General features: G+C 42.6%; 1 protein-coding gene across 1 annotated transcript in view; it reads right to left on the bottom strand.

Annotated features, from left to right (window-relative positions):
• The window catches only part of LOC137540944 (deoxynucleoside triphosphate triphosphohydrolase SAMHD1-like), a 372279-nt gene that overhangs the window by 28865 nt on the left and 316287 nt on the right, over positions 1-27127 (bottom strand). Inside the window, exons 13-17 of the mRNA XM_068262118.1 lie at positions 23900-23991; positions 13587-13702; positions 9923-10062; positions 9731-9796; positions 2691-2795 (exon numbers count right to left, since the gene is read on the bottom strand). Coding sequence (XP_068118219.1) covers positions 2691-2795; positions 9731-9796; positions 9923-10062; positions 13587-13702; positions 23900-23991 — 519 coding nt within the window. The remainder of the gene's footprint in view (positions 1-2690; positions 2796-9730; positions 9797-9922; positions 10063-13586; positions 13703-23899; positions 23992-27127) is intronic.

The following is a 27127-nucleotide window of genomic DNA, read 5'->3' as shown; positions in this document are numbered from 1 at the left end:
GGCTTACTGCAGCCTTTCCTAATTGCACTGTCTCTATAATAAATCTTATCTCCTTTCCTCTGTCCTGTCTGTCGGGCTAAGGCTTGAATGTGTGGAATGTGCAGGGCTGCTTGGGATTGGTATAAGCTATACACACCCCCTCCAGGCCCCCTGCAGGCTCTGTATGACTCACACACTCTGTTTATGTGAGCCTATCACAATCTGGTTAGTTTGTTTGTAAACACTGCCTAAAACTGTTAATTACAAGCCAGGATTGCAGCAGAGAGTGGCAGAAACAGCACAGAGGGGCACAGGAGAAAATAAGGAATAGAATGGTATGCTTTTTAGTGTAAGAATATTAGAGTACAGATTATCTTTAAACCTGCTGAGTGTACCCAGTCATTGCCCGTGATAAGCATAGCTGTGGCTAGTTGCTGGGTGTGCACTCTGGATCCTGATTGCTAAATTGCTGTTTGACCCTTGGCTTGTTACTGATCACTCTTGTTTCCTGCCTGGACCAACCTTTCCTTGTTACCTGGATACTCTTGCTTGCTAGGGGCTTGTCTATAGGTGAAGACCGTGGGCTGGGCTCAGAGTCATGGCAATAGATTGAGGCATTGAGACTGATTGTGGACATAACTTGTCAAGCCTTACACATACATATACTATTAAAATTAACCCCTTACCTCCCCAACTCTCTTACATAAATAAAACATTTGCATATTAAAAAAAATTACATTTAAAAAATACATAAATAGTTACCTTAGGGAATAAACTTTTTTAATATGTATGTCTTGAGGGTATATTACTGTTAGTTTTAGATATATGGGCTTGTAATCAGTGATGGACACAAGACAGAAAGAATACACCTTTAATTCCAAGTAAAATATTGGCGCCACATATTGTACTAAGGAAATATATTCAACATTGCAATAACTGGGACAAATGGGCAAATAAAATGTGTGGGTTTTATCCACAGCAGAACATTTTATTTTAAATCTATAAGGGTCGAAAACTAAGAAATAATGATTTCTTCCATTTTTTTTCTTATTATTCCCATTAAAATGCATTTAGAATCAAATAATTCTTAGCATAATGTACCAGCCAAAGAAAGCCCAATTGGTTGCAGAAAAAACCCTGATATAGATCATTTTGTAGTGATAAATAGTGATTAAGTTATTGGCGAATGAAAGGGAGGAGCACTGAAAGGGGAAAATTAATCTAGTCCTTAAGGGGAAAAACCCCTCAGTGGTCAATTAGTTAAAGTGTACCCGAGGAAGTGCAGCGGGGGGGGGGGGGGGCAGATAGGACACAGAGGCATGTTCTCTGCTGCATGACATGCCTCTGAGTCCCCCCTGCGCCACTCTGTGCACCGCCACCGCTGTGCTATCACCCCCCCTCCGAAATTAGCGACAAACAATTGTCGATATGCCGGAGGGTAAGGGAGGAGAGAGGTTCTTTAACGTCCACTAGGGGTGCCTTTGCAGGCCTTCTCCAGCTGGCATTGGGCATCTCTCTCTCTCTCTCTCTCTGGTCGCTCCCCCTGCCGCCCTCCTGCCTCCCTGCACACTGCTCTGTGGGGGACATTTATCATGAGTGTTCCAGACAAAATATTGGTAGGTTTTTAGAAATCTGTACAGAATTGTCTCAGACATTTAAAAAACTCACCAAAGTTTCCTTGTGAAACTGTTGTAAAATAGGAGAAGTTAGGAAGGTCTCTCGGACAGTGCATTGTGTAAGGGGAATTGCTTTTGCTGAGGTACTAATACATATCTTATATTGCATCAGTACCCAGCACTGGAAGTATGAAGCACAGAACAGCTACGCAGGACACTTGGCAGTAGGGGGAGGAGCCCTTCTCAAAATATTCCTAGCCTGCACTGCTGCACTATCTGTAGAACTGCTGTTAAGCACTTCTTAATCTGTGACAGTTTAGGGATGGATTTGCACTTTTCTTATCTGTAGTGCAGTTCTAGAAATTCACACTAAACTGTTACTATTAAGTAGGATTTAAGAATCTTCTTGTTATCATGCAGAACCCTCCTGCTGGTTAGAACTGTTTAAGAAGAAACATCTGTCGGTAATGCTTTGATAAATCTGGTCCTGTGTGAGAGACACAGAGCAGCTTCTTCCAGTGTTGTGACCCCAGGGATTACACAACGTGAAAGTAAGGCATTTTGCTTGCCACAGGAGCGTCAGAGAGCGTCGGGGGCTACCTGATCCTGGGGGGCTGGGCAAAAGCATTGTTCTTTATTTTTATTTACAACCCCACCTCGGGTTCCCTTTAAACACAGCTGTGCATAAACAAAATGCTTGCAAACCTAAACGAACTGAAGCAATGGAGCAAACAACAGCAGACCATCATTTCGTCACAACAATGCAAGGGCCGTATAAGGTCATACAGGAAATGATGACTTCAGGATATTGCTACCAAAGGTGGTTCTCAAGCTATTAAATCATGGGGGGGGGGGGATGGGGGATCCAGGCCTCACATATGAAATCACACTGAAAACTGACTCTCACTGGAAGGACAAGGCACTCCATACTAGTAACCCAGACAGTTTGGTTTATTTAATGAAGCAGAGCATGTTTCCATGCATAGAGGTGGTGCTGGGGTTCATTAATTGGAAACACAGCATGTTTTGCAAGAGTTTGACGGGTGCACTCTGCATTTTACAGGAGGCAAAAAGTTGATAAAATATGAATCTTACCTCGTGTCTTGGAATTTTTATGTCTTTGTCTGTATTGATCTTGGAGTAAAACCAAACATGGTCAATAGGATTCTTCTCTTTCATTCCATAGCTCATTTTGACTACCTGTTATCAGCAACAGTAAGAAAGCAGACATAACAATACTAGTATTATTTGGGAATACTCTAGTATTAAATAAATATTTAGAAGGGTAAGAAACAATTTAAAAAGAAACTCTGTCCACACAGATACTCTCCAAGTGTCGAATACGCCCCACTCTCCAAGTGTCGAATAATGTGAGAAAGACCCAGTATATCGTTGGTATTTTTTATGTTTGCAGTGTGAGTTTTGGGAAGGTTTTATCTCACTCTCTGACTTTATGCCAGCTGTCACAAGGATATAATAACTGAATTACAAAATATTTAATCAGACCACAGGTGTATCTTTGTCAGAGATAACTAGCTAAGGCAACCTTTCCCCTCGGTTTGAGGAGAATAACTCTACCCTCACCTTGTTTCCAAACAAACAGAAATAACGGAGGCTTTTTACTCCAATAGCAGTAGGTGATTGAAGAGCTTTGAGAGTCTGTCCTGTACAAGGAGACAGAAAGCAATAACATCTTCAAAAATGTCTAATTCCCTACATCATTAGTAGGAGCAGAGGTTCAATCAAGCTTTCATCATATTTCTTCTAAAATCTGAATATTGAATAGTGCAATCTGCAACATCCATTGCTACTTCTAATCAGTTTTCAGCCAGTGAGTAAAATGTTTGCTGGTTCAGGCTACTATACAGGGTGGGCCATTTATATGGATACTCCTTAATAAAATGGGAATGGTTGGTGATATTAACTTCCTGTTTGTGGCACATTAGTATATGTGAGGGGGAAAACTTTTGAAGATGGGTGGTGAGCATGGTGGCCATTTTGAAGTTGGCCATTTTAAATACAACTTTTGTTTTTTGGCGTGCTTGGTTTTAATGTAACTTTAGTCTGTCATGAGTTATTTACAAGTTTCTCTTTGTTTACAGCCATTGAATGACATGTCGCCGATGTTAGCACGTGAGGAGCGGATAGAAATTGTGTTGATGTCTGGTGAACACAGTAACTGGGTCATTGCAGCAGATTTCAATGCAAGACACCCTATGAGACCACCCATCTCCCATGCTACAGTTAGCACACTGCTTGCTAAGTTTCATGAAACTGGTTCAGTGTTGGATTTGCCAAAATGTGGACGCATGAAATCTGTCACTAATGAAGAAACATCAGTGGCTGTCCTAGATTCATCCAGAAAGAGCCCACAGCGTATTGTTTACATGAAAATAAATATGGCAGCCTCCATATCCCTTTCTTTACATGTATCCTTTAAGTCAGAGTTTCATTAAAGCTCGATATATATTTATACATAGCAGCCTGAACCAGCAAACATTTTACTCACTAGCTGAAAATTGATTGGAAGTTAAGTCCTTTTAAATCTTCACTAACACTAATTTATCTTTGCAGAAAATCTAAGGGCCTGAGCACAATAACACACTTTTGTCCACTTTTCAGAAACACTCCTTTGATGTTGCATGTATATAGCTGTCCTGTAACCATTTCTGCCACTGGGACATGAGCCTCATGTCCACAGCGGCAACTGCTACAGCCGCAGAGACGTGCTAGTCACATCAACATGGTAGAAAAAAGGCACTCCACAGGCTTCAAACTTTCGTTTGTGGTTTAATTGAGCATGGACACATACATGTTACGGGTCACCTGACCCTTCCTCAAGTGTATGTGTCCATGCTCAATTAAACCACAAACGAAAGTTTGAAGCCTGTGAAGTGCCTTTTTTCTACCGTGTTGCAGTGTACAGACAGCAGGAGTGGTGGACCTGCAGGAAAAGAGCACCGGCAAGTGCTGCCTAATCCAGGTAGCCACGACTGAATTTCCAAGGTGAATATTGAATTGAACGTGCTAGTCACATCCCTGCAGTTTGCGGGGGGCTGTGCGGGCAGATGCCCTGATCGCGCTGTTACTGGCAAAAGGGGGGGATTAGCTGTAGGGTACAAAAGTCCCCAGAGCCAATCCGTACGTGTCCGCCGAGAATGAACACTGTTTTAGTTCAAAAACAGTGTTCATTCTTAAATAGAGCCGCTGCACTACCTCCCGACACTGATTTCCGCCGCTTACCACTAGAGATGGCCCGAACCTCCGATTTTCGGTTCGCAAACTTCTGCAAAGGTTTGCGAACTTGCGAAATTTGGCGAACCGCAATAGACTTCAATGGGGAGGCTAACTTTGAAAACTAGAAACATTTATGATGGCCAGAAAAGTGATGGAAAAGATGTTTCAAGGGGTCTAACACCTGGAGGGGGCATGGCGGAGTGGGATACATGCCAAAAGTCCACGGGAAAAATCTGGATTTGACGCACAGCAGCGTTTTAAGAGCAGAAATCACATTGCATGCTAAATTGGAGGCCTAAAGTGCTTTAAAACATCTTGCATGTGTATACATCAATCAGGGAGTGTAATTAGTGTACTGCTTCACACTGACAGACCAAACTCACTGTGTAACACACCGCACACAGCTGTTTGTATAGATGGCCATGCTGGACTGGTGCGCACCATGGCCAGAGTGCATGCGATAGCGGTTTTCAAGCCCATATGGTCGCCAGGCTGAGGTAGCTGAATGACAGAACAACAGTGACTGTCCAGCTGATTGATTTTGGTCTGTTCACAATGCAGCTACAACCTTATTATCTTGGGTGTGCCCCCCCCCCCCAGGCAGAGATGCTGTGTGGGGACCGACTTAGTCTTGGGGCAGGCAGTCACACGGTGTGCAGGCAGAGATGCTGTGTGTGGGGACTGACTTAGTCTTCGGGCAGGCCTGACCGTGCTTTGCAGACCAGGCATCCGTGGTCAGATGGACACTTGACCCAACGCTGTGTGCCAGAGATGACACCACTTGCCTTTCAACATCACGGTACAATTTAGGTATCACCTTTTTGAGAAATAATTGCGGCCTGGTATCTTCCACTGCAGTGTGTGGCTTTGCTTTTGTGTGCTGCTTTTTCTCAGGTGGTCCTCTCATTGCAGTTTGTGCTTTGTCATCATGTGCCTTCGTAAGGTAGTTGTCCCTACGCGGGTCTTGGTCTTTCCACGGCTCAATTTTCGGTGGCAGAGAGTACAGATGGCATTGCTCTCATCTGAGGCAGACACACAAAAAAATTTCCACACCGCAGAGCCCTGTGATGATGGCACTTTGGTGGCTGCCGACAGAGTGTTAAGTGGGGTGCCAGAATCAGAGCAGGAGAAGGAAGATATGTCACGCTTCCGTGCGGAAGCTGAGGAAGATGAGGTGTTTTGTGTTATAGTCAACTACGTCCTGACAATATTGGGGGTTGATGGCAGATGCCTTCTTCTGAACACTGTATTTTGGTCGAGGGCCGCAAGAAATCATGACAGCGCGACCTCGAACAGACCTACCAGGTGGCCTGCCTCTGGCTTTGCCTGTTTCGTCCATATTGGGGGGGATGAAGTGAAAGGTATGCACTGACTTGACTAATACAATGTACGGTTACACAGGTGCAGTGAACAAGTTGCAGTGACTGCAGGTACAACAATGTGCTGTTACACTGTTGCAGTTAACAGGTATGCACGGACTGGTATACTAAACAGCATGCGGTCACACAGGTGCAGTGAACAGGTATGCAGGGATTGCTATTACAAATGTGCAGCTGTAGCCTGTCACACACACAGGTGGTCACTGAATGTGCTGGGCCTGGCAGTGGCAAAGTAGGAATTACCACCAAGGGGCCAAAGGCCAGCTGCGACTGACTGACAGGGCTGTATATGCAAGTGGGCCACACACACAAAAAAAAAATAGATCACAAGAACAAGATTAGCTCTCAAAAGAGCTGTTGAGGGGTGCTTTTTTAGCAATAAGAATCAGCAAGGAGCAAGCTACCAAGCCTACAAGAGCCTAACTAAGCTTTCCCTATGTGAGTCTGCAGCAGCTTTCCCTTCTCTAATTACTGCAGGCACACGAGTGAGTAAAAAGGCTGACGCTGCCTGCCTTTTATAAGGGGGGGAGGGGCTCCAGGAGGGTGTGTAGCCTGATTGGCTACAATGTGCCTGCTGACTGTGATGTAGAGTGTCAAATTTGACCCTAATGATGCACTATGGGGGCGAATTGAACTTCCGGAAAAGTTCAGGGTTCGCCGCGATCGCGAACCATCGAAGTTCGACGGGAACCGTTCGCTGGCGTATCGTTCAGGCCATCTCTACTTACCACCGCTGATTGTTAGATTTACGAATAAATTCCCATTCATTAATCTCCCCTCTAGGCTAACGCCTACCGTGTTCACAGGCATCCATTGATGTCTGCGTCACTTCCCTAATTACAATGTAGCAACACATTACTTCCTATTGTGTACGTGAATAGGAAGCACTCAGTGGGGACAAATAGTAAAATTACACCTACTGACTTTGGGGAATACATTTTTTTAATACGTATGTCAAGAGGGTATATTATTAAATTATGAGATAAAAATTAGTGATGAATAAAATTTTGTCACCATACATTATACTAGGGATATAATTTTAACGTTGCAATAACCGGGACAAATGGCCAAATAAAATGTGTGGATTTTAATTACGGTAGCATGTATTATTTTAAAACTATAATGGCTGAAAACTGAGGAATTTTTCCATTCTTTTCCTTATTATTCCCATTATAATGCATTTAGAATAAAATAATTCTTAGCATAATGTACCACCCAAAGAAAGCGTACTAGGTGGCAGAAAAAACAAGGTATAGATCATTTTGTTGTGATAAGTAGTGATAAAGTTATTGGGATATAGGGAGGAGAGCTGAAATGTGAAAATTCCTCTTGTCCATAAGATGAAGAATACCCACGGGCTGAAATGGTTAAAGAGGAGCTAACAGCCATACCATCTCAGAAAAAAACACATATATAAGTAGATAAATACTTGCTCTACTTACATAACATATTTATTGCACTGTCCACATTTTGATTAGCATTCCCCATTTTAAGTGTGGCTATTTTGAAGCCAATTCTTTTTTTTTTTTAACAAATCAATTTTTATTTGCATAAAGATAAACCGTGTACAAGGCAGACAACACATTTCTCCCACATGCAGCAGGTAATACAAACAAAGTATCCTTAGCAGTGAGGTACATTGATAACATAGCCAATGAACATTAACCTTGACTACAACTGGTTAGAAATAGAACGGATACCAAAACATATTGTTGTTCTAAGTATCAGTCGACCAGTGGGGAACCTGTGCTGCCGAAAGGTGGTAGCCAAATTTGGCTGGAAGAGGCAAAGAGGAGAGCATAGTGAGAAAAAAAGAAAGAAAAAGTATAGGAGAGAGAAGAAAGAAGGAAGAAGAACATGAAGAAGAGGAAAAGAGGACGGCTCCGGGCCCATCTCCAGGCCCCATGGATAGTAGGAGGTACACTACGAAAAAAAACAAAAACGTCATAGTTTACAAAGCTAGTTATTAGAGATGTTATCACTCAGGAATAGAACCTGCAGTTTCTATACTGTTGTACCAGGGTGCCCAAATTTTCAGAAAACGTTGTGGAAAATTGCGGTTTTTATACGTCATTTGATATAAAGGAAGGGCAAGATTAATTGTTTTGAAGCCAATTCTGATGTCATTTCCTGCCCTACTCTCCTCTGCCTGATTTGCCTGTCCTTCACTATAGAAAGTGCATTGTCTCAGCATTAGAAATATTGGCTAATCAGAGAGGAACAGAGGTGGGGGAGGGGAAAACAGGAGGGAAAGAGTCTTCAGCCAATCGGGCTGCATTAGTTAAGTCTGAGGGGAAATAGAGAAGCAAAAAAAGGGCAACCCAGCATGCCCTGCAACTTCCTTTTAAGTGTACCAAATGTTGTGTGTACCAAATAAGAGTCAGGTAAACTGGAAAATTATCATTTATCAACTAGAAAAGTAATAGTGATTTTAACTTTTGGATTGCCTGGTTAGCATCCTTATTACTTGTTTACCAGATAAAAAAAATGATTTTTGATTTTATGCCAGACAGTTACACTTTAAGCATACAGGATTCAGTCTGATGAAGGCTCAAAAGCTTACTCTTATACTGTATATTTTTAAGTTAGCCAATAAAAATGGTATCATCCTGATTCAAAACTTCTTGCTACATCAATGTTAAAGGACACCTGAGATGAAAATAAACAAATGAAATAAACAATTGTATCTATCCTCCTTCTCCTAAAATGAATTTTTAAAATATTCCACAGTTTTATTTTATATTTAAATCGACTTTTTAAGTTTTTACTATTTTATTGTTTTGCTGAATGACACATTCATTGAAGTATGCCAGAGCTAAAATCTATGAATTATTGACCATTTTTATCTCTTTCCTGCTCTCAGAAGCCATATTCTGCTAGGAAAGTGTTTTATAGTTGTAATTTCTTATCAGTGAGGGTCACACTGTAGTCTGACCCAGTCCTGACTCTGACCCAGGAACTTCCACTTACATACCTGATGTTTAACTCTTTCAGGCAGAGAAAGAAACAAAGGAACAGCATAGTTATTTGTGTGCTAGGCACTGTACATACACATGTCTATCTCATCATGTCACCTTGGGTATTCTTTAATGATTGAAAAAAACAGACAGAATCACACTAGTGTGCTCAGGCCATTACACTTCTTCCTAACCCTAACCTTCTCAGTCCAATCTGATTTCCTAAACTACAAATACTGTAAGTGCCCACAGGGAGTTTCAATACTGTACATATATCTTTGAGATGCTAAAGACATATGTATTTCTTTGATGGGGATACAGAAAGCAGTTTGAAGTGAAAGAAGACCACACGTTCAATCAACAACAAAAAAGACAACACTTTGAAAATGTGAAAAACAAAAGCCCAGTTTTTAAGAGTATAATACTTAGAGGTGGTTTATGAAATGCAAATAATTCCAGCTTGCATGCAGTTTGCATTAAATTGACAATGAAGCCAGAATTAGGTGCAACTCATTGTTTAACCCAACTAGCAAAGTTTGCATAATAATAAAGGAGGACTTACATCCACTATAAAATCATCTTCACTGAGCACTTCAGCTAATTCCTTTCGTATCTGTTTTTTCCTCTCCTGGAAAACACAATATAATATCACTATTAAACATCACTATTACCTGTAGAACACCCATAAACTAACTGTCTTTATAGAGTTGTAGTACTCATTTCTATCTTGTAAGGTGGTTATGTAATGGCATACCAGCTTAACTTTATCATCAAATGTGTCCTGTATCTGTCCAATGTATTTATACAGGTTTCTGCGCTGTACTTTTTCCAAGATCTCTCTGGCCTCCTTCAGGTAGGGGCCACTGGAGTACAGGATCTGGTGGAAGATGTTGTCTGAGAAGAAGAAGTAGCAAAATTATGAATATTAACTGAGGGAAATACAGCAGTCTTTAAGTGACAAAAAACAAAACAAACCTGCATTGTTTTATTTAACCACTTCGGTCTTCAATGTTGTTTCACCTTATGCATCCGAGCAACGTTCACCTCCCATTCATTCGCCAATAACTTTTTCACTGCGTATCACAATGAATTGCGTCAGCCACCACTATGCCCCACAACCTCATTCACGCTACTAATGGGTATGTGCTTTTTATATAAAGAACTTTGTAAGAAGATATACAGTGGTGTGAAAAACTATTTGCCCCCTTCCTGATTTCTTATTCTTTTGCATGTTTGTCACACTTAAATGTTTCTGCTCATCAAAAACCATTAGCTATTAGTCAAAGATAACATAATTGAACACAAAATGCAGTTTTAAATGATGGTTTTTATTATTTAGTGAGAAAAAAAACCCTCCAAATCTACATGGCCCTGTGTGAAAAAGTGATTGCCCCCCCTTGTTAAAAAATAACTTAAAGGTGGTTTATTACACCTGAGTTCAATTTCTGTAGTCACCCCCAGGCCTGATTACTGCCACACCTGTTTCAATCAAGAAATCACTTAAATAGGAGCTATCTGACACAGAGAAGTAGACCAAAAGCACCTCAAAAGCTAAACATCATGCCAAGATCCAAAGAAATTCAGGAACAAATGAGAACAAAAGTACTGTCATTGAAATCTATCAGTCTGGTAAAGGTTATAAAGCCATTTCTAAAGCTTTGGGACTCCAGCGAACCACAGTGAGAGCCATTATCCACAAATGGCAAACACATGGAACAGTGATGAACCTTCCCAGGAGTGGCCGGCCGACCAAAATTACCCCAAGAGCGCAGAGAAAACTCATCCGAGAGGCCGCAAAAGACCCCAGGACAACATCTAAAGAACTGCAGGCCTCACTTGCCTCAATTAAGGTCAGTGTTCATGACTCCACCATAAGAAAGAGACTGGGCAAAAATGGCCTGCATGGAAGATATCCAAGGCGCAAACCACTTTTAAGAAAAAAGAACATTAAGGCTCGTCTCAATTTTGCTAAAAAAAATCTCAATGATTGCCAAGACTTTTGGGAAAATAGCTTGTGGTCCGACGAGACAAAAGTTGAACCTTTTGGAAGGTGCGTGTCCCGTTACATCTGGCGTAGAAGTAACACAGCATTTTAGCAGAAGAACATCATACCAACAGTAAAATATGGTGGTGGTAGTGTGATGGTCTGGGGTTGTTTTGCTGCTTCAGGACCTGGAAGGCTTGCTGTGATAGATGGAACCATGAATTCTACTGTCTGCCAAAAAATCCTGAAGGAGAATGTCCGGCCATCTGTTCGTCAACTCAAGCTGAAGCGATCTTGGGTGCTGCAGCAGGACAATGACCCAAAACACTCCAGCAAATTCAGCTCTGAATGGCTGAAGAAAAACAAAATGAAGACTTTGGAGAGGCCTAGTCAAAGTCCTGACCTGAATCCTATTGAGATGTTGTGGCATGACCTTAAAAAGGCGGTTCATGCTAGAAAACCCTCAAATAAAGCTGAATTACAACAATTCTGCAAAGATGAGTGGGCCAAAATTCCTCCAGAGCGCTGTAAAAGACTCGTTGCAAGTTATCGCAAATGCTTGATTGCAGTTATTGCTGCTAAGGGTGGCCCAACCAGTTATTAGGTTCAGGGGTCAATTTCTTTTTCACACAGGGCCATGTAGGTTTTGAGGTTTTTTTCTCACTAAATAATAAAAACCATCATTTAAAACTGCATTTTGTGTTCAATTATGTTATCTTTGACTAATAGTTAATGGTTTTTGATTAGCAGAAACATTTAAGTGTGACAAACATGCAAAAGAATAAGAAATCAGGAAGGGGGCAAATAGTTTTTCACACCACTGTATATTGATGAGCCGCACACAATAAAGCACATTTTATGGAATGTGAATGCAGTGCCAGACTCCATGTTCTTCACACTTGTCCATGAATGCTGATCTGTTTTTCTAGTCTGCAGCATGCTAAAATCTATCCATACCTAGTACCCAAGGAATCTACCTGTCAAGATTGAAGTGGTTGTTTCATGTATGCTGCCGTAGTGCCTGCTGCTGTTGCTTCTCCTCCTTTGCCTTATCTTGTTTTTTCCACCACCAATTAGGCTTTCCTTGGGCGGTACATTTTGCTAAGAATTATTTTTTTCTAAATGCATTTTAACGGGAATATTAAGAAAAAATGGAAATTGAAAAATTATGCTAGCATAATTAAAACACACGTATTTTATTTGCCCATTTGTCCTGGTTATTACACCATTTAAATTATGTCCCTATAGCAATGTATGGCATCAATATTTTATTTGGAAATAAAGGTGCATTTTTTCAATTTGCGTCCATCACTATTTACAAGCTTATAATTTAAAAAATTATAGTAATATACTTTCTTGACATGCATATTAAAAAAAAAAGTTCAGACCCTTAGGTAACTATTTTTTTTTTTTAAATTGTAAATTTTTTAATTTTTTTTTTAATTAAAAATGTTATTTGGGGTTTTTTTTGGAGTGGGGAGGTAAACAGATACTTTTAAATGTAAATAATTGTGTATATTTTAAAAAAAAAAAATATATATATATATATATGTAGATGTAGTTTTACTATTTGGCCACAAGATGGCACAGTGATTTTTTGTTTTGTTTTTGTTTTTCATGCTGTGAGCGAGAGCTCTCGCTTACAGGAACTGAAGGGATGACATGGCACTTTGAAAAATCGCGGCTTTTCAGAGAAGCTGCCGTTTTTTCATATGGAGACACAGATCAATGAATAGGAACTGTGTTCCCATTCATTGATCTCCGGGGCAGCAGAAGGTGGTGGGAGCACGCGGGGACAGTGGCAGTTAGTGCAGCCATCCAGATAGGCTGAAGTGGTTAAAGTAGAACTTAAAGTGGTCTGAAACTCAGCATTTCTTCTTTGCTGTAAAAAATTCCTTACAGCCTTAAATCTACTAGTACAAAATACAATTGTAGCAGAACAGCATTTAAACAGTTAAACACAGCACTTTATACTGCCATGGAAAGCCCCTTCAGCTTAGGATCTGATCTGAAGTGGAGATAACAGTATCTTTTGTTTACATTCTTCAGCTGTTACATTGTGTGTACCAAATGAAAAGGAGCTATCTGTGCTACAAGCATCCGCACAGTTTACAACAGTTCACTAGAAGATTTTAATATATAATAAGAAGAAGCTAAAATAAAATGCAATGGCAGCTTTCAGAGCAGATATACTGTACATTCGGAACTTGTAATTTGTAAGCTGGCAATATTACTTGTGCACCAAAGCAAATATCATAACTGTATGGGTAATAAAAAGTAGGAAAACACATTTTTGTTGCATATTATGTCAGAGTTTCAGACCACTTTAAATCCCAAGTACAAGCAGAAATATAACTTGGGTTTCCAAATGGATGCTATATAAATAAGGTCCAAAGTGTTTAGTTACTCTAGCTGCTTCATATTAGTTAATCACCTGTGAGCTTGGTGTATGCCTCCATGTTATCTACAGATTCAGACATTGTAAAAAGCTTGCCTTCTGAGCCTTCTATCTTAATGAATGGTTCAGCTTTCTTAAAGGCTTCAGTAATCCTGGAGAAAGAAAGAAACCGATAAAGGATGTCAGCAGGATTTTAGACATTTTTACCCAATCCTTTGTTGAAAGAGTGAGGAACAAACAGAAACATATGAAGATAGACACACTGTCCCATCAGGGCTAGACTATGAAATGACCATCTTGGCTCATGAGGTGAGAATAATCATGAGAGAGGTGAAGAATCAGTTCACAACTGCACAGGAGGAGGAACACCAATGATAACACACTACGCTGTAATGGATTTAAATCTTGCAGTGCCCTTAAGGTACCCATACTCAAGAAGGCAATGTAAAGGCCCATCTTAAGTTTGCCAGTATAGGTTTAAATTATTCAGGGAAGACTTGGGAGAAAGTGCTGTGGTCAAGCGAGACAAAAATCAAGCCTTTTTGGCATAAACTTCAACCACTGTGTTTGGAAGAAGAGAGATACGCAGTATGACCCAAAGCACACCATCCCCACAGTCACGCATGGTGGAAACATTTTGCTTTGGGGTTGTATTTCTGCTAAAGGTACAGTATGACATAACCACTTGACATATTATCCGCAAAGGAATTTCACTTCCACTTTTATTTTACATCGGTATAAACCTTTTCTATATATATATATATATATATATATATATATATATATATATATATATATATATACATATATATATATACTTATATATACTTATATATTTTTTTATCAGACTCGGTCAGAGAGAGATCTGTCTCTTGGTCGAATCTGCCCATCATCACTTGATGTATGGGCACCTTAACGAGAAACAGTGAAGTACAGCACATTGAACACATTTTATAAGTGGTCAGAAACTTATAAATAAATCATGAAAGTATAAAGTTATGTTAAAACCAAGTACAACATCGTTTTTCTTGTGAAATTCCCAATAAGTTTGATGTGTCACATGACCCTCTTCCTATAGAAAAAACAAAAGTTGTATTCAAAATGGCCGACTTCAAAATGGCCACCATGGTCACCACCCATCTTGAAAAGTTTCCCCCTAACATATACTAATGTGCCACAAACAGGAAGTTAATATCACCAACCATTCCCATTTTATTAAGGTGTATCCCAATAAATGGCCCACCCTGTATATTTGTGTGTATAGTTTTAGAATAAAACTAACGATTTTATCATTCAGGGCCCGTTTCCACTATCGCGAATTTGCATGTGTTTGTCGCATGCGAATTCGCATAGCCTATACAAGTGGATGGGACTGTTTCCACTTTTCAGGATTTCTGAGCGTTTTCGTCCGTGGAAAAAATTTGCATGGCAGAGCCATCAGAATTCGCATACCGCATACCACTATGCGGGTGTATGCGAATTTTCATGCAAATTCTCATGGAATCAATAGAAGAGCACACAGGCACTGCCATGGTTAAATTTGCATACAGCATCATTCATGCCTGTTCTGGTCATCTGATTGTTGCTACAAAGAATCTACCCTCCGAAGAGTTATACCGCATTGTTTTATTATGTTCTTATAAATTGTCATTTTGCTAGTTAGGTTTGCAAATAACCGTTTTCTTCCTTCTAGGAATAGCTAGCGGGAGTCTCTTTCCTCCAAATCAAATGGTGGCCGTGAAATTACCCAATTTCCAGGGTCAAATCAATGTTTTTATTTTACCAATTGTACATACAATTGGGATTGTACATGTATTTGCCTCCAGAAGTCTCTAGTGCATGAGACCTGTATGGCAACTGTGGCCTAGTAATGCGGGATTGGTCAGTGGTTGTCACATTACATTGTCGGCAACTGTGCGACCAATCTTTAACGTCAGTCTGCTCATCGTATTTCTAGCCATCAGATGTGACTGATCCCTGAATGGTAACGGTAGCAGATTCAGCAACAGGTCTTTTTAACATCATTTATAAGGGACCGATATACTCACAATGCCCTTATAATAATGTAGTAGGACCGAAGAAATGACTTTAGACCGATAGAAGAAACAGTAATAATAGTCCAGTAGTTACCAGTCCACCATTATCAGCTCCATCAAAGGCCTGGAAGGCCCTCCAACCACTCTGTAACAACTTCAAGGGATCAAAGAATTTAGTGATCTCTCCATCGACCACTCAGAGGAGCACATGGAAGATAATATACTTAATTTGGTTCTCCCTGAGCCCCGGTGCTGCACTGAAGACCCTTCCCAACTATTGCGTCTTGATAGTGTAATCCGAGATTAAAATGTCACTCTTATACTTGAATTGGCCCTTCTTCTGCGCCTCTACTAAGATAAGGTCACAATCCTTAAAATTAAGTATTTTAAATATGAATAGCCGGGTAGGTTGAGCCTGGGGTTCCTGCTTTAGTTAGGATTCTTTGAGCAATTAGACCACAAACAATGGCATCAGGAAAAAGCAAGCAAAACAAGGTCTCCATAGATTGGGTGGTGTCTCTGCCATCTGACTCTTCGGGGAGTCCCTGGACCCAGGATTCTTAAAGGATTTCTTCTGTTGCAGATTGGACCCTGTGTTCCAAAGTTTTAATCCTGCCTTGTATGGATTCAATAGAAGCAGCATAGCCCCTTGTGGTGTCCTCCACATCTGAAACTCTATGCTCTGCTTTAGTCACCCGCTATCCCATCTTGTGGAAATCTTGCCTGATAAGGCTAAGACCCTCATCCAGGGCATCCATTTTTTTTATTTGAGAGCCACCTGACAGGCTTTTATAGCTTCCAAAAGGTCCATGCAATCAGGCTGGTCCTAATGCTCTGAGCCACATGGTTGCTGCAACCCCTCCATTATAGTCTGACTACCTGCAGTTCTTTTGCATGATGATGGTGCTGGTGTGGGCAGGGGCATGCCGAAGGTGCTGCCCGAAGTTTTCTTGCGGGTGTGGGCAAGACTGTACCGGAGGTGCTATCTGTAACTTTTTTTTTTTTTTTTTTTAGAACGAAGTCTCTGGGACATCACAATTCTGATTCTGATTCTGAGTGTGCAGCTAAAGCAGACACCTCCACTTTGACAGCCGGCGCACACTGCCTCACACGGCCGTGACCTGCAAGTTTCTGGGTACTGACAACTGAACACAAAGAGCTGTCAAAGCAGCCAGCAGACCCACCAGACCTTCTTCAGCAGCAGACAAAGGTGGGTAAAGGCTGATTTTTGCCCTAAATTACAGACCTGGTGAAGAAGCTCCAAGGTACACTAATGCTCAAGACACCATGCAAGACATGCACATTGAGAAGCTATTATACCTCATATTAAGTGCAACTTTGCCATTTCAGCTATAGAAAAAGGCATGCCAGGATCATCTGAGTTAAACAAATAGTGTGTCGTACACAAGCAGTTTACATGCAATTTTCACTTGGGTTATGCAGCGGTGCAGTTAAACTAAATCATAGATATGGTCATGTGTGCTTACAGTGTGGAAGAATAGAAATAGGTGGTCAACCCCTGGTCAGTTCAGTATTTTTTAATGCTTTTATATTGTATGTGAAGTGAAGCAAATTCTAAACCCCCAGAGGTCATGGAGTACAGGAGCATTGGTCAGCGCCTCCTTCAAGGTCCGGAAATCTTCATACTCTGGGGTCAATTTTACTACCTTTTGTTCTCTTTTTACTTGTTGCATCAGCCAGGAGTTTAGTTATGGCACTATAGACTGGAACAAATGTACTTTAGTATCCTGCTGTCCTTAGTAATGCCTGAATCTGCTTATTTTGTAATAGGCCGAGGCCATGCCATTATGGTGTCAACCTTAACAGTTTTGTATTTTAGGGTGTCACCAACCACCCAGTGTACAAAATGCACCTCTGACACACCAACTTACTCCATTTAACTGTCACAGCTCCTCTAGGACATGTGACAAGTGATTGAGGTGTTCTTCCCAGAAGGTACTGAACACTACAATGTCATCCAGGTAAGCTACTGCCTCTGTCACTCTAACAAGTGACATAATGTACCACCGTTAGGATGTACTTCTTTCCAGAACCGCCAGCGATGGGCATTATATTGATTACGGTATGTTGACAGCCATCTTGAAAGGCCTCACCTATGATAGGCTTGCTGGTGCCCCCGGCCTTTTTCCCTTTGTGACAAGCAACACATGCCTGGCAATAATTAATTGCATCAGCTTTAATTCTACTCCAATAAAAATGCAAATGCAATGCAAAGTCTCAGCCAATTTTCCAAAGTCTCAGCCAATGAGGTCAATTGCTTAAGGTTAATATCCTTGTGGTCAGAGCTGGGAGAGGAGATCCCTTCTACCTGCTCTTTATCAGGTTCTTAAGGTCCATACACACGTCCGATTTTTTTAAACGACCCGTCGTTTGGACGTCCCGTCGTTCAGTCGTCCAGACTTCAAATCGGGCGTGTGTACAGACCGTCGTTCAGCTGATAAGACTGGTCTTGAACGACCGCTCAAGACCAGTCTAATCAGCTGAACGACGGACTGTACACACGCCCGATTTGACGTCCGGATGACTGAACGACGGGACGTCCAAACAACAGGTCGTTTAAAAAAATCTGACGTGTGTATGGACCTTTAGCAGCACTGCAGGTGACTGCTAACACAGGTACAACATTATAATTACACTCACTCTCATTGATTACATCACTTAAACATGCATTCAGAGCAACAGTTATAAGTTAAGTATTAAACAAGCAATGACTACTTGATTGTACACAAAAACAGGTACCTTTTCCCTGTCTCCATCACTAGGCGAGAGTTAGGAACTGTCTCCCAACCCATCTCCCTTTCTCTGAGTTTGCAAAGTACCCTGGTGGGTAGATATAGTTCAGCTTGGGAATCTGAGGTGTTTGCAGCAGACTCATAATAAGACATCAGAATTCCCAGATCTCTTCCCAGCAACACAGGAACAGAGACATTGTTCAGAATACCAACAACCTCTCACGATCTCAACCAAGCTTGGGCGAGAGCAGGTGCCCCCCAACTCCCATAAGGGTAAAGTACCTATCAAATATGAAATCTCCCTCCACAACAAGGTCTGCTCCAGTATCTCAAAAGCCAAGGATGGTCTGGTTGACCACTTTGATCAGGTGATTATTGCTGTAGCTGTGGTAGACCTCTTTTCCACCAGTGAGTAGCACAGAAGATGATAAAGATAGTGAAAATCCGCTAGCTTGCTGTGGGCTAGTTGATGGAATAGTCAGGTAAATGTCATATGTCCGGGCCAGCGACAGTAGTGACACTGGCATTCATCAGGTGCACCTGGCTTGGAAGCAGCTGTTCCAACTGCAGGCTGCTATGGCACATACAGCTCACAGGGGCAGGCAGAGTGAATAATGTAGGTTTCCCTTCTTTCCAGCCATCAAAGTTCTGTGATAGTCAGGCACCCGGTTAGTGACAAAGGTGTCTGCAAGCTCTGCGCCATTTTTTGCAGGCTTACACTACAATACAAACTGTCAAACATCTGCAAGACAAATGCATAGGGGCTGGTAAGAGTATTTCGTAAGGCCTTGTGTTCATTGTCAGAATGTGGTAAGTAAATGTCTGGCCACATCTGCATAAGTGTCTGTGGGTCCTTTCTGCAAAGATTAATCCTTGGCAATTATAGTATCCTTGATAACCACATAATCTTCAAATGTTTCTGTTGGTAGCTCCATGAAAGCACCAAACGCTTTGTCACCCAATTGGGGGGGTCAAGTATCTTGCCCACTGCTCCTGGGGCAGATGATACAGATGGCATTCTTTCTCAAAAGTCTGCAGATAAGTGTCAATGTCCGTGTCTTTTTCCATAGGAAATTTTACTTTGGGACTCACGGGCAAAGGTGCCCCTCTTACATCTGGAGAACTTGGTGATTAACCACTTATCGACCGCCTAACGCCGATAGGCGTCGGCGGGTCGTTAGTGGTATAGCATGGAAACGGCCGCTCGATCGAGCGGCCTTTCCATGCCAGTTCACGGAGGCTGTCTCCGTGAACAGCCGGAGAGCCGCCGATAGCGGCTCGCCGGCGAAATGTAAACACGCGGGGAAGAAATCCCCGCTGTTTACATCACACGGCGCTGCTGCGCAGCAGCGCCGTGACGTAGATCGGCGATCCCCGGCCTCTGATTGGCCGGGGATTGCCGGCATATGATAGGCTAAAGCCTATCCTAGGATGCGCAGGACGGACTTCCGTCCTGCGCATTACTGATGAAGAGGGAGAGGGAGGTAAGCGGAGGGAGGGCGGAAATGGCTGCGGAGGGGGGCTTTGAGGAGCCCCCCCCGCCGAACGAACACAGCCGGCGGCGATCAGACCCCCCCAGCAGGACATCCCCCTAGTGGGGAAAAAAGGGGGGAAGTCTGATCGCCCGGCCACATTCCTGATCGGTGCTGCGGGCTGTAGAGCCCACGCAGCACCGATCATTAGAAACACCCTTGGTCCTTAAGTGGTTAACTATGGCTGGATCTCAAATACAAAGTCCCGACCTGCTGCATTTTTCCGCAACCGCATCAGCTGCAATGTAAAGTCAAAGACTTATATTTTCTCCTGGCAGACTCAAAGTGCCAGCCACTAGGACGCGCTCTATAGGCAGTAGCAGTGTTATGGAGACTTGCCCAAAGTCTCCTACTGAATAGGTGCTGGCTTACTGAACAGACAGAGCCAAGGTTCAAACCCTGGTTGCCTGTGTCAGGTGCAGAGCCCTTAACTATTACATTATCCAACCACACAGTGTGCATTCCCACTAGGCGGGTCACCACATGGAAAATTCTCACCTGTCCTGTACATTTGTTTGCGCTGCCGACAGTCTGTCTACTGCAGGGGATCAGAGACCAGAAGAAGCATAGGGCACCCATTGGTTTGCAGAAGACCAATGGCAATCCTACTGCAACAGGGACAATTCTTTCTCATTGGTACATGGTGGACCAATCCTTCCTGATGCTAGGTAGGATTTTTTACAAGCCAACTGGGAGCCCCGTGCTTCTTGTAGTGTTTGATCGGTTTCGGGACGAGCGGAGGACAGCGGACAGGCAGACAGGTGGCAACACAGACTTTCTCCCGATGTTCCCTCTCTAATCCACATCTGATCAGAGAGGGATCTGTTACTGCAACACATTTAATAGATATCACTTTGAAATCTATATAAAACAGGCATGTTCAAAGTGCTGCCCACTTAGACTTTTATAGTGGCTTCCAAAGCTCTCCAGAGTTGTTAACACCATGCGGCCCGCAGGCTATAGATGCAGTGCCGCATGTAGGGGCCACCTTATGTTGCCGCTATGCATTCCCTTTTGCTCGCCTGTAGGTTGTCAGCCACCACTGTAGCAGTAACAGCCAATGATTAGGAGCAGACAATTTTATTAATATTTGGGTTATTTCCTGTGGAAATGTTTTATTTGACAAATGCCACAGGCATAATGTACCCAACAGTAATCTGCAAAGAATGGTGATATGGCCCTTATCCTAAAAAGTTTGGACACCCCTGATGTAAAACGTGACAGAACCCCTGGGTCTACCTCCAGTTACCCGGGGCTTGGCAGGAAGCACTCACCTGTCTGGTCTGCACACTCCCTCCTATGTCTTTACATGATCTCCCGATGCCCATACTACATAACCCAGCGGCATGTACAGTGCTGCCCATAATTATTCATACCCCTGAAAAATTTTGACTTAAAGTTACTTTTATTCAATCAGCAAGTAATTATTTGAAGGAAAATGACATAGGTGTCTCCCAAAACAGAATTAGACGTACAAGAGGCATTATTGGGGAAAAAGCCATTTCTCAGCTTTTATTTACATTTGAGCAAAAAGTGTCCAGTCCAAAACTATTCATACCCTTCACACACTGTCACAGTTTGTGGGAAAATCCAAAGTTCTATACAATTCCAAATTGTCCAAGCTGTTCTAAAGCATCCTAATGACCCTGATTAATTGGGAACAGCTGTTTTAATTAACTCAACAGGTGAAAAACAGCAGCTCTCTGCAGTTGGTTTGTGGACAGTCGTGGCTAAGACAAAGGAGCTTAATGAGGACTTGCGGCATCGCATTGTGGCTGCTCACAAGTCAGGAAAAGGCTACAAGGCAATGCCTAAATGTTTTCAGTTGCAGTGGCTACAGTGCAAAGTATTATTAAAAAATACAAAATGTTCCATACTGTGGAAAATCTCCCAGGATGTGGTTGGAAGCCAAAAGTGACACCTGTGCTGACCAGGAGGATAGTGAGAGAGGTGAAAAAGAATTCAAGGATCACCACCAAGGCCATCCTGGTGAATCTGGGTTCTACCGGTGGCAATCCTCAAGGCAGACAATCCAAAGGACACTGCACACTGCTGGGTTCTACGGATGCAGACCAAGGGGGACGCCACTTCTCAAGATAAGGCACACAAAAGCTCACTTGGCCTTTGCAAATGCTCATCTGGACAAAGAAGAATACTTCTGGCCTTCTGTGTTATGATCAGATGACACAAAAATTGAATTATTTGGTCACAATGATGTTTCCTTCATTTGGCGTAAAAAAGGAAAAGCCTTCAACCCAAAGAATACCATCCCCGCTGTTAAACATAGTGGTGGGAACCTAATGCTCTGGGGGGTTTTTCAGCCAATAAACTAGGTAAGCTAATCACAGTAAATGGCGGCATGAAAAAAGAGCAATACATGAGGATTCTCAACGACATCAGGCAGTCTGCAGAGAAACGTTGCCTTGGGCACTAGTGGACATTCCAGTTTGAAAATGACCTAAAACAAACAGCAAAAATGGTGAAGAAATGGTTAACAGACAACAACATTAACATTTTGGAGTGGCAGCCAGAGTCCTGACATGAATCCAATTTATAATCTGTGGGAGGGAGCTAAAGATCAGGGTGATGTAAAGAAGACCCTCCAACCTGAAAGATTTGGAGCTCATTGCTAAAGATGAATGGGCAAAAATACGCGGAGACATGCAAAAAACCTGGTCTGCAATTAAAGGAAGCATTTGATTGCTGTTACAGCCAATACAGGCTTTTCTATTGGTTATTTAGAAGGGTATGAATAATTTTGGACTGGACATTTTTTGCTCAAATGTAAATAAAAGCTCAGACAATCACAATAATGCCTCTTGTACATCGTCTAATTTTCTTTTGGGAGACACCAATGTAATTTCCAGTCAAAAAATTACTTGCTGGTTGAATATAAGTAACTTAAAGGGAACCTTTAAGTTACTTTAATTTAGGGGACTGGCAGATGCCCCAGGTAAGTGAAATTCTTGGCGGGACCCCCGTCGGCTCGGAAGTCATGTTAGTCTATGGCGACGCAGGTTTTTTTTTTTTAAAGTTGGTGTCACGGTACCCATGCATGGAAGCATATTTTTCAATACACTTCCGCATACCCGAAGCAGGAAGTGACCGCAATAACGCATCACTTCCTGCTTGGCTGGTGGCCAGACAGGGAACACTGTGTACTAACACGGTGGTCCCTGAAGGTCTGTTTTTGGCGAGGCTGTGCGGCAGTCGTGCCGCACCGCAATGCTACTGCCAGTTTGCAGTGTGAAACCAGCCTTAGGAAAACAAGTTTGCTTTCTTAAATCAGAAAGTACTGCGATAATTCAGGTTGGAGTGAGCTCCGAGATGTCTCCCAGTGCATCACTGCTGAATATATGCAAATTAACCATTGTCACCCTTAGAAGCTAAACACACCTCCAGATCAGCAGGAATGCAATGATGTGGCATTGCCTTAGGCTACTGAAGTCTGGTTAGAATGAAAGAGTAAAAAGTTGACATTTACACATAACTTTAGTAGCGAATATCTCCAGAACTGTACAACATGTACCCTCTGATTCATTTTTTTTAGCTTGCAGATTAAAACTTCAAATTAACTAGGAAAGAAAAACGGAAGTATCTGTAGCTAAATCATATTTCATTGACATCATTTATGTAGTTAATATTCAGTAATCTAAGATAATTTTACATTGAGAAGTTTAATTATTTAGGGATCAGGCAACACTGACAATTAAGGGCTGGTTCAGACGGGCGTTTTCGTGGCGTTTAACGCGGCGTTTCAGACGCAGCGTTTTTTGGGATCTACTGCCATCCCATGCAAGTGAATGGGAGCGTTTAGAGCTGGCTTTTGCAGGCTTTCATGAAAGCCTGGCAGTAGATCCCGGCGTTGCGTCTAGTCTCGAAAGCAACATGCTGCTTTCAGAGGCGGTAAACGCGAGGAAACAATAGCAGAGACCAGAACTGCTAGCCTTGAACGCTTCCCAAGCAAATGCCAAGCAAAAAGCTCAGCAGACGCCCGTGTGAACCAGCCCTAAAAGTGATAGACTTACATTATCTCAATAATGTTCGTAGTTTTATGCTGATACGCCCTTCGGTGAAGACTGTTCCGCGTGTGAAACATATCGTACAGATTCCCCACTTCCTAAAAAAAAAAAAAAAAAAAAAAAAAAAGACACACAAAGTGATGTGAAATACAATGCCAACTTGAAGAGACACTGAAGCAAAACAAAAAATTATGATATAATGAATTGGTTGTGTAGTACGGATAATTGCTAGAACATTAGTAGCAAAAAATATTCTCATATTTTTATTTTTAGTTATACAGCTTTTTTTTTATAACTTTGCATCTTTCTCTAATATTTGCAGTTTACACACTACTCAGCATTCTAAGGCCCATATGCAATTCCAGTTTTCTCCTACCTTTTCTCCTAGGAGATAATTTTTCAACTTCGGTTTTAAATAATTTTCCAGCACTTTTCAACTAAAAAAGTACTGAGAAGTAAGTGCAAAAGTACTATCAAAATTATTTTAAGTATTTTTTTGCTTGCTGGTGGCTTAAAAGGCATTTTATTGAAAAATGTAAAAATATCACCCAGGAGAAAACTCTTCACAAACAGGAGAGCACCTCCTCCTCCTCCTCCTGCACATCCCCGACCTGCACACCAGGCCTCAGGTTCACCTGCGGGTTTCGTCTAGGGAGTTGGGGACCGTTGGGTTGATGTCGGGGTCCATCTGAAAATGGCACAGGGAGAAAAATGGCGCACCGTTCTGCCGATAAATGTATCATAAAACGCTATTTACCGTTTTAATGTAAACACAATAAAACGGTACATTTCGTTTTATGATACATTGATTGCAGAGCGGTGCGCCATGAAAAACATGCAGGGGGCTGCTAGTATAGGCAGCGGGGTCTGGGGGAGAGAGGCAGCGGGACACTAGAGGGCATAGGCATCGGATGTATGCAGAGGCATACGTTACCTTGTCCTGGGCCGGCGATCGCTCCTTCCCTCCGCTCCTTCCATTTGTTTGCTGTAGTCCTGCAGCCGGCCAATCACCATGCGGAGACTGAAGCCACATGGTGATTGGCCGGCTGCAGGACTACAGTAAACAAATGGAAGAAGTGAAGGAGCGGAGGGAAGGAGCGATCGGCGGCCCAGGACAAGGTAACGTATGCTTCTGCACACATCCTCCCCCGCTGCCTATGCCCTCCAGTGTCCCGCTGCCTCTCTCCTCCCCCGACCCCCGCTGCATTTTTGAACACTTATAAAGCTATTTAGCGTTATAAGTGTAAGGCACATTGCCTGCACCATTTTTTAACAGTTATACAATGTAAGTCTATGGGGCGCCCTTTTTATTCCCCTTTTTAATTGTCACGAGATGTCGCTTGAGGTCATCGGCTGCTAGTAGTGGAACTGCTGGCCTGCTGTTGCAACATCAGCTCCACAACTGCCTCAACCCGCCTCTCCTCAATGAGTTGACAACCCTGGAGGGAGAAAAAGTTGCAATGCCTTGCGCCTCTGCGCCTCTCCCCTCAGCTCCCTTCACCATAGCGGAGCACCCCGGTAGACATTGTGCAATTAGACAATAAAAAGCTTTATTAACAGTAAAATGTGTGGTGTTTTAAAGTGTATAAATGTGTGGTGTTATAAACAGTAATATTTTTTTTTACAAAAAAGCACACAGATGAACAAACTACAAAAAGCACAGACAACACATAGGACAAAGAACCTGCCTTAGTCACTGACCACTAAGTGCTACGCTATAACGCTTACTGCTACTATACAAACGACCGTCTGGACAAGTTGCTGCAACAACCACACTCCTATAGCTGGGAGCATGACACAGCAGCCTCATTCGTTATTTTTTTTTTCTTTGCGTAATTCTTGTACATTTTCCTGCCTGCGGATGATGTTCGGTAAATTACAGACACAGGGGGAAAACATGCGGAAATCAGTGAGGTTTTTTTCGACTCTCCCACCCGACCCCCAGGCCGCAGCCTCTATCTTGGTTAAAGTTGGTAAATGAATTAAAAGATCTCTGAACTCCCCAGTACACTCCCTCCCAAAGTCTGACGCTTCCCCCCCTCCGCCACCGCCACTTGATCCTCCTGCAGCACTGTGATATGTGCATCGGTAGTACTACTCACCATTGTGGCATTCTCCAGCGTTGATCATGCACCCTACTCCTCCTCCTCTGTACAGCTCCAGACTACTAATCACCATAACTGGGACGCGGCTTGATGACAGTAGAAGAGAGAGCGAGATGAACACTTCTCTGGCTTCCTTCAGCTCTGCTTCGTCACTACTGAGGGACTCTGACAATAAACACAATAATTTCGTAAAAAAAGTGGGATCAGCGCATCACCAGGCCGCCACCGATTGGCCTCAACTCAGAGATGCGCTGAGCCCCCCCAGGGACTGCAAACGCACCTTGAACCAAACAGAGGCTCTGCATATACACCAAAAGCAAAACTGTTAAGTGGGAGCAGCTGGCCGGAAATAAATTAAAACATAGTAAAAAGTTGAGCAGCGCTACTTAAAAACAGATGAATGCTTACCTGCAAAAGTGTGCAAGCCCCACTAATGGGATAAAGTACACACTGAGCACACACATGACCTGTCTACCGCTTGGAGGATGTTGGTTTCCTCTAACAGCTTGCATGCAACTTGTTAGGTACTCGTCCCTCCCACTGTCGTAGAAGTCTTTCCTCCATGGGAGGGGACCTAACACTAACTAAATTATACCTATGCATATGCATAGCCTGGGCGCGCTATCAAGTAAAATTGAAAATTGCGTAAAAAAAGTGGGATCAGCGCATCACCAGGCCGCCACCGATTGGCCTCAACTCAGAGATGCGCTGAGCCCCCCCAGGGACTGCAAACGCACCTTGAACCAAACAGAGGCTCTGCATATACACCAAAAGCAAAACTGTTAAGTGGGAGCAGCTGGCCGGAAATAAATTAAAACATAGTAAAAAGCTGAGCAGCGCTACTTAAAAACAGATGAATGCTTACCTGCAAAAGTGTGCAAGCCCCACTAATGGGATAAAGTACACACTGAGCACACACATGACCTGTCTACCGCTTGGAGGATGTTGGTTTCCTCTAACAGCTTGCATGCAACTTGTTAGGTACTCGTCCCTCCACTTTGGTTCAAGGTGCGTTTGCAGTCCCTGGGGGGGCTCAGCGCATCTCTGAGTTGAGGCCAATCGGTGGCGGCCTGGTGATGCGCTGATCCCACTTTTTTTACGCAATTTTCAATTTTACTTGATAGCGCGC

Source organism: Hyperolius riggenbachi, chromosome 12 (assembly GCF_040937935.1).
Source record: "Hyperolius riggenbachi isolate aHypRig1 chromosome 12, aHypRig1.pri, whole genome shotgun sequence".
NCBI classification, from domain to species: domain Eukaryota; kingdom Metazoa; phylum Chordata; class Amphibia; order Anura; family Hyperoliidae; genus Hyperolius; species Hyperolius riggenbachi.
Note: the sequence above shows the minus strand (reverse complement) of the source record. Positions and strands in the feature narration are given on the sequence as shown.